The 13,472-nt window shown below is 32.3% G+C and overlaps 2 protein-coding genes across 2 annotated transcripts; one reads left to right on the top strand and one right to left on the bottom strand.

Moving 5' to 3' along the window:
- The first annotated feature begins 2,235 nt into the window (after positions 1-2,235).
- ae40 (alpha-esterase 40) lies at positions 2,236-5,313 on the top strand. Its single transcript, XM_073084406.1, has 3 exons — positions 2,236-2,901; positions 3,348-4,618; positions 4,850-5,313. Exons 1-3 carry the CDS (start codon positions 2,722-2,724, stop codon positions 5,013-5,015), a joined length of 1,617 nt encoding a protein of 538 aa, XP_072940507.1. The 5' UTR covers positions 2,236-2,721; the 3' UTR covers positions 5,016-5,313.
- Positions 5,314-6,391: 1,078 nt separating this feature from the next.
- Positions 6,392-12,776, bottom strand: LOC140750898 (uncharacterized). Its single transcript, XM_073084624.1, has 7 exons — positions 12,582-12,776; positions 10,879-12,125; positions 10,469-10,656; positions 10,142-10,155; positions 9,087-9,365; positions 6,797-8,043; positions 6,392-6,584 (listed from the first exon to the last, which is right to left on the bottom strand). The coding sequence occupies exons 1-7, from the start codon at positions 12,759-12,761 to the stop codon at positions 6,392-6,394; spliced, it is 3,348 nt and encodes a 1,115-aa protein (XP_072940725.1). The 5' UTR covers positions 12,762-12,776.
- Positions 12,777-13,472: the final 696 nt, after the last annotated feature.

Below are 13,472 nucleotides of genomic sequence, written 5' to 3'. Positions count from 1 at the left end.
ACATTTGAGTCATACATAATATGCACACAAGTATATTTGAGCTATATGTACACAAACATACACAAAAATTACACGAAAGTCATTTTTAAGAGAAAACAACAGTACCTCCGTAAGTTTATAATCTTAATGACTGAAGCAAATACTTACATTAACAGGATTTTTTTTACAGAATCCGTATTTTTTACAAAAAGCCAGCACTTAACTTTAGAGCAAAATTATTTCAAAATGGCAGCCACCATCACGTCAAGAGGCATCCGAATGAATATTAATAATCCTTTTAATTCCAGCGAATTAATCTTTAAGGATACGAACTTTTCCATCGCAAGTCACTTACGTGGAGAGTGATCCAGAGCTCTTGATGATTCGATCATTTGCATCGAAGACGTTGGCGCGAAGTCAGCTGTAACGGCGACTCGGGAACTAATCTTCAAAGTGCTAAGTAGTGACGCTCTTTTGAAAGAGAACTGGGGAACCGTAGAGTAGAGGTTTGTTATTTTTTTAGAAATATACCACTAGCAAAATAATTATCATTCACTTACTACAGGCATATTGCTTTAATAGCATCAATTTGCATATCAGCGTGGTTTCAGGTTAAGCTTCCCTCAATTGCAGGGAGACGTAAAGGGTACTAACCCAAATACAAGCATCTTTACACGTATTCTCAAATTCAGAAAAATACAATATTCTGTAGGAAGGGAGAAACAATCAAGTTTTTTTTATTATTATTAGATCATGTTCCAAAAGTAAGATAAGCATCGGTGCTTGCACGCGTTTTATGAGACCGTGTTAATTAAAGATTATGTCCTGAAATACGCAAATAAAATATTTGATTTAACACACATAATTATTTGAAGAGTAAAACTCTATGTCTACTCTATGGATGTGTATGTCCAATCTGGTACAGTTACCAACGGAAGAGGTCAAAATGTTTATAAACTGTGCACGTAATTATTGATCTTGCTACTTTATATTAAAGCTAAAATCATAGCTCTCGTTTGAGTGCCTATTAGTAATTTCTTATTTGAAAGGTTTTTTATGTTTGAAAAGTTATTAATAAAGTTCGTATATTTTGGAAATTAATTTCATAACTTTCAAATTATAGATAATACATGGACAACTAAGATGAAATCGATATATTTTGCAAATAGAAATATGAATCTGAACTTGTATTAACTACGTAATATGTGTTATATTATCTTCCTTTTATATCTTTAAACCAGGCCTCCCTCTTCAAATATGTTTAAAATATGACAAAAAATCGTCTTTAACACTCGCACATAGAACGAGTTGCGGTCTAAATACATGGCTAAGTATAACATTTACAAATTTTGCAAAGACAAAATTTTATACAATTTAAGATTATATTTCCTTTTAACTGTCTTACGTACAGACACCGCTGTCGCATTTTTATTATATCTATATACATAGATGTAGGGCATGAAATATTAATATTCCGGCGGCGGCGCGGGCGGTCACGCGCGGGATAGGGTTAAAATTCAACAGTTTTCGCCTTTCGCGTAATTTATTCAACTAAATTTCGGACATGCGAAGAGATGAGAAAATGGCCTGTTTAGTTCGCTGCGGCGAGCGAGCCCTGCATATTATATTAGGGTACTAGTTAAATTGTAGTATTTATCTAGGTACATATTACTTAGGTTAAAGATAGAATATTCTGACTGCGGTGAGATCGTCACACTTTTCCATGTTAAGCAGTGTACAAATTCTGTTTGTGCCCGAAAAAGTCTGAGGAGTTACAATTTAAAACAAAATAATGTCAAACTTTCACTAAAAGTTATTTTACTTAATTTTAAAATACTTTTTTTTAAATATAACAAAATAAATTACATTTATATTAAGTATCTACATTTAATTAAGAACCTAAGCCGTATATGGGGTCACAATATATTTTCATATACTAAAAGGCTCTTTCTATATGGAAGACGTATTAGTTATATCGCCGAGTAAAGTATAAACAATGTATAATGATTTAAATATATGATGAATTAAAACTCTTTTTCATTCAGAAAAATTAGGATAATAAAAATGTAAACCAAAAATATAAACCTAACACATAAGAATTTTTATATTAAATCTTACATGGAAATTTAATCTATTCCGTCTGTAGACAAAAAGTTTACCATTCGTTCTGTGTTCCGGGTGGGATCTCGAAAAACAGCCAATTACCATATTTACGTAAGTTAATATGGTCTAACGACTCGCCTATACGTGGCTATTTATGTCAATACGCCAGTCGAAGGCCAAAGCGCTTACGCAGTGCTCGTGTGTAACACATAGTATCAAGGTTGTGCATTTTATCAAACTATATTTATAATAGTTATTGTGTAAAACTGTGAAAAATAGTTGTGTTACGTTATCTGGATTATTTTGTCAGCATACAATGTTATAAGCACTTTATGTAATATAACGTAATGTAAATGTCGAAGTGTTGTTAGTAAACACATGTTTTGTGAACGTACTGATAGAAGTAATGTGTACGCATACGCATACGCACCTATAATACGTAATATTCTTATCAAAATGAGTTCGGCGTATCTGATAGATAAATCTTGAAGATAAGTGTTGAAGGTAACGATGTTCCTAAGGTGTTTTACAATATATATTGTTCTATACGTTGAACAAATAATCAGTGGAAATGTGTCAATATAAATAATAATTATGAGAGAAAAAAATTGTTAGTGAATGAATAATTTGAAGTAAACAATGAAGTACAGGAAGCTGTTGGTTCTATTCTCACTATTTGCTTCAAACTTGGTCGACCAGCCGGCCCCCGAAGTGACGCTGGAGCAAGGGATTGTGAGCGGTAAAATAAGCAAAGATGGGACGTTTTTCGAATACCTCGGCATCCCGTACGCGACAGCTGACAAGAACACACGGTTCCAGGTAGTTTTTTATCCTCATTTATTATTGTTTCTAGCATGATATGTGGAGAATGCCTTCATTTCGCAGTTCATGTTTTGGATGTGCGTTTTATTGTACTGTTTACATGACTATATAATGATGTTCATAATTAACTTTATGGATTCGTTGAAACCAATATTTGTATTAAGATCAAAGTTCACTGCGACTGGCATCAGACTAATCAAATACGACTTTACTGATAATTTTTAACATCGTGACTACTAAGATCGACCGTTACATATATACTTATTAACATTATAAAATGTATTTATCATTAAGAGTGAACATAATCTAGACATATAATTAGCAAATGACAAATTATGATGGCCTCAATTTTCCTTGTTATATTACCCATCCTGTGATCGACTAAACACCTATGTGAATTACATTACCTATGTCATTTATCATTATTATATATTAAATTACAGGCTCCTGGACCACCACCTACATGGAAAGGAGTATATAAAGCTGTAGACGAAATGAACTCATGTGTACAAAAAGCATTCATTGGAACCATGGGCTCAGAAGATTGCCTGAAAGTCAACGTTAATGTGCCCGTAACAGCTAAAAGACCACTGCCAGTCATGGTTTATATCCATGGTGGTGCTTTTATATTAGGAAGTGGTGGAAAGTTATTATACGCGCCGGATTTCCTTGTTCAGAAAGATGTAATTGTAGTCAGTTTTAATTATAGACTTGGTATACTTGGTTTTCTGTGCTTAGGAATAAAGGAAGCACCCGGGAACGCCGGTTTAAAAGACCAAGTGGCTGCTTTAAGATGGATCAAAAAGAATATAGCAGCGTTTGGAGGGGATCCTGAAAATATAACAATATTTGGTGAGAGTGCTGGAGCTACATCTACATCTATGTTAATTATAAGTAAAGCTACTGATGGACTATTTAACAAAGCCATATTACAGAGTGGGTCATCATTATCAAATTGGGCAATAAATAGAGAGCCACTTCAATCAGCTAGTTTATTAGCAAAAACGTTAGGTCATGACACTGACGATCCACATGAGCTGTATAAAATTTTCTCGGAAATGGAATACTCAGATTTAATTTTATTGAAGGCTACTAAAACTTTAGGAAAATTTTATGACACACAACTAATGCATCTGCCTTGTGTTGAAAAAAATATAGAAGGCGTTGAAGCTACTATAGATGATTTACCATTTAATCTCTTACATAAAAATTCTAAAAATATACCTATTATCATTGGAACGAATAGCAAAGAAGGCTTATTTTTAACGGCACTGGCCACTGATGAATCTCTCCAAGAGAGACAAGGCAAATATTTATTCGCAAGTGATGTCAGTTTCGCTTCAGAAAAAGAAGGTGATGCTGTTGCAAAGAAAGTTAAAGAATTCTACTTTGGTAAAGACGACATTAGTATGAAAAATCTAATGAATGTATCTGATTTATATACACACTTGTATTTTGAAATGCCATCTATATTTGAAACGGAAATACTTGTTATGAAAAATACTGCACCTATTTATAATTATTACTTTAACTATTCTGGTAACAGAAACTATTTAAAAATGCGTACTGGAAATTCTAAAGAAAGTGGCGCTTGTCATGCAGATGATGTATTTTACTTGTTTGATGCAAGGGTACTCATATTTCCAATAAGTGAAAGAGATCGTAGTATGATAGAGTCAATGACTTCTATGTGGACTGACTTCGCTAAATACGGGTATGTAATCTAAGACTATGATGTAACCTAACATTTACATTTATTATTTTTGATACAAAATTTATAATTAATTACACTCCCCAATATTATACGAGTATGTTTATATTTTATAACCTGAGTGATTTTTATTTATGGTTTTATATTTGTCCTCAGTTCATTATATTTAAAAGAGTACATACATGGGTATAATAATTGCACTAAGCTAATTGTTTTCATTATTTTTCTTTCCAGGGATCCAACGCCTAAGTTTTCAAGTGTACCAGTGAAATGGATGCCAAGCAACAAGGATAAACTAAACTTCTTATACATAGACGATGAATTTTCTATGGGTCCAATGCCAAGTCCAGAGGCTTATCAACTATGGAAATATGTGTATGAACATCGTAAGACAAAGTAGGTAAATTGTACATTATATCTAAACTGTGGCTGTGGTTATTTTGTATTTTATTTTTTAAATTGTATTTTCATTTTTATTCAATCGTGTACACGGATTTAAGTTACGATGATTTTTGAAGCAAACAAATGTTTTAATGAGCCTCTAAATTGCCCTATAACCGAATACTACATATATAAGTGCAAATGTCATGACAAAATTAATAATTTCTTTGGGAATTTTAATTTCTATAAATTGAAACCATAATTAGCACGACATGCACAATTGAATAAAAATTACCTAAATATAAATATTGAAACAACGATCGTCTTAATTTTATTTTACTCCTATATCTCCTTTATGTCGATCCTAATATATTATGTAGTGTAGAGCACCTTAACAACCACAGTTCATTTTTCATGTTTTATAGTAAAATTCTATATAGTTATTCTATAAATTTAGCCTAACAAAAATCTAAATGTGACAATTTTCAATAATCTAATATTTTGTAAGCAAAACCTTGGATAGAGAGTTATTAATATAATATTATTAACAGGCGTTATACCACACTGTCATTTCGGGAATGCGTGGTTGTATTAAAACTAATTGTGTTATCGTTTTATTAAGAAAACTCAAAACTGATTAAAGTAAAAAGCGGTAAATAAAACCGCCTGACGGCAAATGGTCATTGGCGCCTGTGGACTTCTATAATCTATCCCAAGTTGGATTGAAATTCTAGCTGAATGCATTGCTAGCGCTACATATTAAGTTGGAAGGATTCGTATTTTTGCTTTAACATTTCCTTCAAATAAGAGCAAAATAAAAGAGATGAAAATTATCTTAACACTCTTCTTATTACGTAGAAAAAGTATAACTTACAATACCTACTTTACCGCAACTATCGTTTTAACTGGTCTTGATTATTACGCCAAACCTACTATAGCTAATCTCCAAATCACCGAAACATATCTCACAATAAACTCAATAATAAAATACCTCCAAACACAGCTCAGGTACGGCAGTGTGTACACTGTATTCATTCGGAATTTCAATGGCGGTTATCTGCCAGCCAACGAGCCATAAACATCGCCATAAATTGTTGTTATTCGCCAAAATATCGCGTGATTCTTTTTCTTTACTCGATTTCAATGTCTGTATTATATTCTGGCTTAAACCTTTTATACTAATTTATGTTACAATAAAAATAAACAAGATCATTTAGTTTGTCACAATAATTTAGGTACATGTTGATATTTATTTTGAAAATAAGCGAATTTTCGTTTATGGTAGAGCGTGGGATAAGGGCTCTGGAGAAAGGGTCAATTTCGAAATAAATAAGCAATAATGCGGTTTTTTTTTAATTATTATAATATCACATGAGAGAGGGATATTTATATAATTTAGTTTTGATCCCGATAACCTTTCTGAAACTTTCTGTTAACGTCATAGAAGAAATCCCAAAACGTCAGTCTTTTAGTAAACGGTCTAGTGCTCATTTTCAGCTCAGAGTCTATTTCGAGGTACTTCAATGATTCTTTGGTTATTGGCTCCCATTTTATTGGTAATAATTCTGTTTTCTCTGGAGTCGGATCGCTGAAAGTATAACATTTATGTCATTACATCCCACCCAATAAATTTATTTGTATTCATATAACTAATGTTTTGCATCTATTTCATCCTATTATGCGCCCGATGGGAAGTGGTGATCTCATGAACTTACAAAACTGAGACAAAGTAAAATACATAATTAGATGATATAATGAATAAAAAATAATAATAACGAATTTAAATAAAAATGTACATACCCATTTTTAATAAAGTTAGTCCACATCGTTATGATCCTATCAAGCATAAGTTTATCTTTTGGCGGCATTACTTCTCGTAAGGCTTCGTGATCAAATATATAGCCTAGTATATCACCATGGGTTGCACCCCCAATTTTGATATTACTTAAAACTCTCCTTAAATTTCTATCTCCTATGTAAGTAAACAGGTAATGATATACTTTTTCTCCACCCATTTTTAGGTATTCAGCCAAACTTCTCTGCGTTGGGTGATTAAATCGTAAGTCGGATTCAAAATCGATAATTTTTAATTTAGATTTGGCACCCATGGTTTCGCCAACATAAAAATGTTTGTATAATTTTCCCATTTTTTCAGTTCTATTACCTAGATCGAAAGAAAGTGATATATCTTCTGCAAATAAGTTAGGATTTTCGAAAAAATCCATGGGAAAATTCAAGTACTCGAAAGTCGTCTCATCTTGAGCATATCCAGACAAAATAGGCATGGTTTGAGCTCTCGGTATAGCCATATTATATGGATAATCCGTTATAAAACGTTCAACCCTTTCAAATTTTTTTTCAACACATGCTCTAGAAACAGTTCCAAGTCTTCTTTTGGCTTCTATAACCAATGTTGAATTAGTTTTTGAAAGAAAATTCAATGCTTCTCTAAAATTATCAGTTCTAAAGCCGAGTAATTCAGCTAACTGTATTGGTTCTTTTCTGTCAGCATCGATGATCGCCCATGGACATTGTGCAGTGCCACTTTTAGTTATGATTTGATTAAAATAAATCTCTTTGTTATATAATAAGTGGAAATCCACCGAAACGGCACCAGCACTATGCCCACCCAAGGTTATTTTATTAATATCACCACCAAAGGATTCTATATTTGCCTTGATCCATCTTAATGCGAGTAATTGATCTTTTAAGCCAGCATTTCCAGGCACCTCTGGAGTATCGAGACACATAAACCCGTATGGACCAATGCGATAACTCATAGTAACTAAAATAATATCATGTTGTAGCAGGAACCTGGGTCCAAGCTCATTTATTCCAAAATTTCCAAATTGAAATCTTCCGCCGTATATGTAAACATACACTGGTAGTCGATTTTGAGCACTAGCAGAATTAGGGACGAAAACATTTATATGAAGACAATCGAGGGTACCGATGACTACACTTGTAGTTCTGCTGAACTGTGGGCAAATAGCCGAACCGTCAAATGCATCAAATATTTTTTCAAATATCGGGTGTGGAATTGATGCCTGGAAATAAAATAATACTTGTTAAGAAAATTATGAATATCACAGCAATAAAGAGTATAAAATGAACGACTTTATAATATCAAATCATTTTTTTTATTCAAAAATGTTCTATATGTATTCTATTGTAATTGTCTATGTATATCTATATTGTAACTCTATAAGGATACATAAAGTTAGCGGATATTTAATCTATGTATCTACGTCCTTAACAATTGCATGGTAACGTTTTCATCCATCAGTCATCAGCCATCAGTCATCTCCATCTCTAAATTGCGTCATCTACATCTATGTATGTATACACGCAATTTCGTAGGTGTACCCTACCACCAGGGTAGGGTACCACCAATATAAAAAAATATTCTAATTCTTTCTTTCACTTTTACTAAGTTTACATTACGTGTCTATCATGAAATTCTAATCCTTACTAATATTATAAATCTGAAAGTAACTCTGTCTGTCTGTCTGTCTGTTTGTTTGTCTGTCTGTCTGTTTGTCTGTCTGGTTGTCTCTTCTTTACGCCTAAACCACTGAACCGATTTTAATGAAATTTTGTACAAAGATAGTCTAAGACCCGAGAAAGGACATAGGATAGTTTTTATCCCGGAAATCTCACGGAAACTAGGGATGGCGATCTAAGATCGATTAATCGGAGAATCGATCTTTTGGACCCAAAAAGTCGATTATTTTAATCGATATTAGTAAGGATTGAATCGTAAACTATGCATTTGATCAAGTGATGATCTTTAGCAAAGTTGAAGGTACGAATTTTCAGTTTTATGTATGTTAGTATGTTATATTATTTTCTTTTAAACGCGGGCGAAGCCACGGGCTAAAATTAGTAAGTAATATAATAAAATACTATAATACAATAATTTAATGACAGGATGTGTCCATTTATTAAAGCTTATTATTATCGATGCTCGAAGGTATATTATACTGTTATCTCATTTTATTCAAAAGTTATTGAAAAACATATAATGGATTTAATACATTTTTAGTTTATAAAGCGATATCGTAAGAAATAATAGAATCAAATTACTCACTCCAAAAGGATTATTCTCATCTACTGTTGCATAGGGGATGCCCAGGAACATTGAATAGTTACCATCTTTTGCCTTCAAACCTCTTATTATTCCTTGATTTGTCTCCACTAAGGGTCCATCCATGTCACTTGAACCGAACCTCATAAGACCATTTACATACTGATTCGAAATTAAACAAAAAAATACAATAACTTTAAAAGAAGACATTTTGTCTTCGCATAATTTGTCTAAAAACTGATGTTTAGTAGTAGCGCACTGGGTTTTATTGTCATCGAACTTCTTTATCATTAAATCACAGCATTTTTTTATAATCCGAATGTTATTTTGTCTTTTGTTTCATCATAATCGCTGATTACTTTTGTATCTTGTGTCATTAATCAAAATTTAGGGGAAGCAAATTATAATATCATGTTTTTGTACTTAATGTACTTCATTAATAATTTTGAGGATACTGAAATCAATCATTATAGTACTATACCAAATTTTCTTAATTAAGGTGTATTTTACCTTTTTGCATTCGTATTTTAGATGTTGTTTGAAGCGAGGGCGGAGACTACTTAGAAACTCAGAAAAATAACTCAAGTTCAATATGATAAGTCAAAAAATACTACATAATATTAAATATACCTATACAGATTTTTGCAAATATATTTTATAAAATATTTATGATGACGTAGAAACATGCATTGGGTACAAGGTCGGTTTTATGCCTTATAATAATATAACAATATATAAAGAGCTTCTGTGGTTCTGCACTCTTTCTGTGTAAAGGATGTTGTATCTGAATTACTCCTACTTAGTCATCAGGGATAGATACTTTATCTGTAGTCGAAGTTAGATAGAGCTCAAGTGCTATCTAGGGTTGATTATATAGATATCTATAGGTGGCAGATTCAATGCTATTCTTTATTTAAAAAAATCTACACGTGCACGTTATCGTTTCTAGGCGGATGAATGTTTTCTTCGCTAGAGTGTGATTGTTTTTTTTTAAGTCGCATTCTTTTAGTACTAACCTATCGTACATTATCTAAATCTAATCTAGAAGTGTCAATTACATAACATGTTTGTTCTAAATTTAAAAACACGTGCGGTGCTTTATGTCATACATATATTCGTATTTTATATGACGTCAGAAATGGTGTTTCGTATCATATTTGAGACCTATTTATTATAAACTGATTTAGTTGGGACTTGGAATCTTGTTAAAGGGCTTGGATACTACGGCTTTGGATAGGAGTAGAATTACAACTCTTACTAATAAATAAAATAAATCTTATCGTCTTTTAATTAGTTATAAGTGAGGTATAAATATTTTCTCTTTGTTTTACCTCAAACAGATTTTGATTAATGAGGAGATCATTTGTAGTTACATTATTTTTGACCGCGTTCTCTATATCCTTTTTGAAACTTTCTGTTCACATCATAGAAGAAATCCCAGAATGTTAATCTTTCGTTAAATGGTCTGGTGTTCATGTTTAACTCCGAGCTTATTTCGAGATACTTCAAAGATTCTTTTGTTATTGGGGCCCACTTTATTGGTAGTAATTCTGTTGTCTCAGGAGTCGGATCACTGAAAGTATATATGGCTATGTAAGTACCAACGAGTATGTTATTATTTGTCCTTTGAAATTAAATGAAATTGAAATATAACCTTTCTTAAAGTGTTAAGGAAGGTTAAATTTCCTTCAACCCTGAATATATATGTATATCTCTCCCATCAATCATCATAACTATCTTCATATTTTCAATATATCAGAAAAAAAACATTAAATAATGAGATTTTAATACGAACCCATACTTTACAAAGTTAGTCCACATCGTTGTCATCCTGTCTACAGTAAGTTGATCTTCTAGAGACATTACTCCTTTTAAGCTGGCTATGTCAAATAAATAACCAATTTCATCTCCATGTGTTGCACCTCCTATTGTTGTATTACTCGTAATTCTCTTTATGTTTCTACCGCCTAGATATGTAAAAAGATAATGATACACTTTTTCTGCTCCATTTTCTAGATACTCTTTTAAACTTCTCTGTGTTGGATGATTAAAACGAAAATCGGACTCAAAATCAACCATTTTCAATATGGATTCTGCACCCATGGTTTCGCCAACATAGAAATGTTTATAATAATTTCCCATTTTTTCAGTTCTGTTACCTAAATCAAAAGAAATTGATATTTCTTCTGCAAACATATTAGGATTTTCAAAAAAATCCATGGGAAATTTCAAATATTCGAAAGTCAATTCATCCTGAGTGTATCCAGTTATGATAGGCATTGTCCGAGCTCTGGGTATATCTAAATTAATAGGATAGTCAGTGATAAAACGTTTAATATTATCAAATGTTTTTTCAACACACGGCCTAGATACAGTTCCAAGGCTTGCTTTGGCACTTATCACTAATGTAGGATCACTTTTTAAAAGAAAATCCATAGCTTCTCTGAAATCGTTTGTTTCATAACCGAGCAGTTCAGCTAATTGAATTGGTTCATTTCGATCAGAGTCTATGATCGCCCAAGGACATTGTGCAGTTCCACTTTTAATTATAACTTGATTGAAATAATTTTCTTCATCGTATATTAAGTGGAAATCCACTGAAACTCCTCCCGCACTTTGTCCACTTAACGTTATTTTATTGGGGTCACCGCCAAAAGCTTTAATATTTTCTTTGATCCATTTTAGTGCTAGCAATTGATCTTTTAATCCGGCATTTCCTGGTACTTCAGGTGTATCAAGGCACATGAATCCATAAGGACCGACACGATAATTAAATGTTACCACAATAATGTCATGTTCTAATAGGAATCGGGGTGCAAACCTCGTTGTTTGAAAACTTCCTACTTCAAATCTTCCACCATATATCCATACCAAAATTGGAAGGGGATTTTCAAAATTGGCTGAGTTTGGAACAAAAATATTCATATGCAAGCAGTCAATTACACCGATTCCTTTTTTTAATGCACTATCATATTGGGGACAAATTGCTGATTCGGTGAAAGCCTCAAAAATGGTATCGAATGTAGACTGAGGAGTAGATAGCTGAAATTAAAATTAAAAACTAAAATTTAAAACGGGTTGGCTGAAGAGAATGGCATACCTCAGTCATCTGAACGGTACTAAGTTAAAGTGCAGAGGTAAGAAACATAACAATAATTATGATATTTTTTGTGTGAATTGCCAGTCGGTGGCCCCGTAACTTGTTGTTTAGTTTTTTTATTCAATCTTCAATGTTTTGCGACCTTTGAAGGTTATTTATTTTACTTGTGAACAAATAGTTACTAAATGGCGTGGTAACTTCATGCAATTGTTCTATCACTATTTACTTTTAAGATTTATGTTATGTCTTTAAAATTATAGGTTATATTATAGGTTGTTAGTATTAACAGAAATAAAATGTTACTTAAGTAAGTACATTGTGTCGTAAAATCATCTCGTATAGTAACACAAAATAGGTGTACAAATAACTTATTCTATTATAATTGAGTTATAACTTACTCCAAATGGATTATCCTTATCAACAGTAGCGTAAGGAATGCCCAGGAACATAGAATAATTGCCATCAGTTGCTTTCAAACCTTTTATCAATCCTAGATTTGTTTCCACCAAGGGGTCTTCTCCCGTAAGGCTATTGACATAATAAGTTAAGAATAAAACAATAAACATGAGCCGGAACATGTTGTCGTTGCGAAGTTTAATATTACACTTCAGTTTATCTTAGCGCTACTTGAGATTTTATCAACTAGAACCGAAACTGGTTTTATACCTTGAAATCGGTTGTTATGTTTGTTTGGTATTTTTTTGCAATAATGTATATTAAAATACAATAGTACTTTAATTTATTAATTTACAGTGATATAATATCTGTTTAAGACTTGTATTTGGAATGACAAACGTTGGAATAAAAAAAAATAAACATAAAGAGAAATATATTTTTTGTACATTAGATATTGTACAAAATCTTCTTTGATATGTTATCAATATATTTGAATTGACGTGCCATCGATTGTCGTACTTCATCTTTTACCTTACAATTACACAGTAAAAGATAGGTAGTGAAAATGCGTCTTATAAACAAACAATATACGTAGGAAAGTAACTTAACAATATGTCAAGTTGAAATACCGAAAAAACGCAAAAAAACAGCGCAGATGATCTATAAAATAAATCATATAACGTTTAAGGACACTAAAGTTGCAAAAATCTCATCAGATATTCTATTTTCATTCCAACTTAAAGACTTTTGATTTATTGTTAATACGTAAAGTGGCAAGCAATCAGAAGTTGGCGTGTCTGCTTAGATATTTATGTGCAGAAACTCGGGCATTGTTTGCGCCGGGCGAGTTGGCCCGCCACTTACGAGTATCTCGAAAGTTTAGCTGCCACAGT

This window comes from Epargyreus clarus, unplaced genomic scaffold (genome assembly GCF_041222505.1).
Source record: "Epargyreus clarus isolate Ecla_fem2 unplaced genomic scaffold, WU_Ecla_fem_2.2 ptg000021l, whole genome shotgun sequence".
Lineage (NCBI taxonomy): Eukaryota > Metazoa > Arthropoda > Insecta > Lepidoptera > Hesperiidae > Epargyreus > Epargyreus clarus.
This window is presented reverse-complemented; position numbering and strand designations above follow the sequence as displayed.

Coding starts and splice junctions, on each gene's coding strand:
- ae40 (XM_073084406.1), top strand. CDS start 2,722: ATGAAGTACAGGAAGCTGTTGGTTCTATTCTCACTATTTGCTTCAAAC. Junction 2,902..3,347: donor ACAAGAACACACGGTTCCAG/GTAGTTTTTTAT, acceptor ATTAAATTACAG/GCTCCTGGACCACCACCTAC. Junction 4,619..4,849: donor ACTGACTTCGCTAAATACGG/GTATGTAATCTA, acceptor TTTTCTTTCCAG/GGATCCAACGCCTAAGTTTT.
- LOC140750898 (XM_073084624.1), bottom strand. CDS start 12,761: ATGTTCCGGCTCATGTTTATTGTTTTATTCTTAACTTATTATGTCAAT. Junction 8,044..9,086: donor ATGAGAATAATCCTTTTGGA/GTGAGTAATTTG, acceptor TTTTATTTCCAG/GCATCAATTCCACACCCGAT. Junction 6,585..6,796: donor ACTAACTTTATTAAAAATGG/GTATGTACATTT, acceptor TTATACTTTCAG/CGATCCGACTCCAGAGAAAA.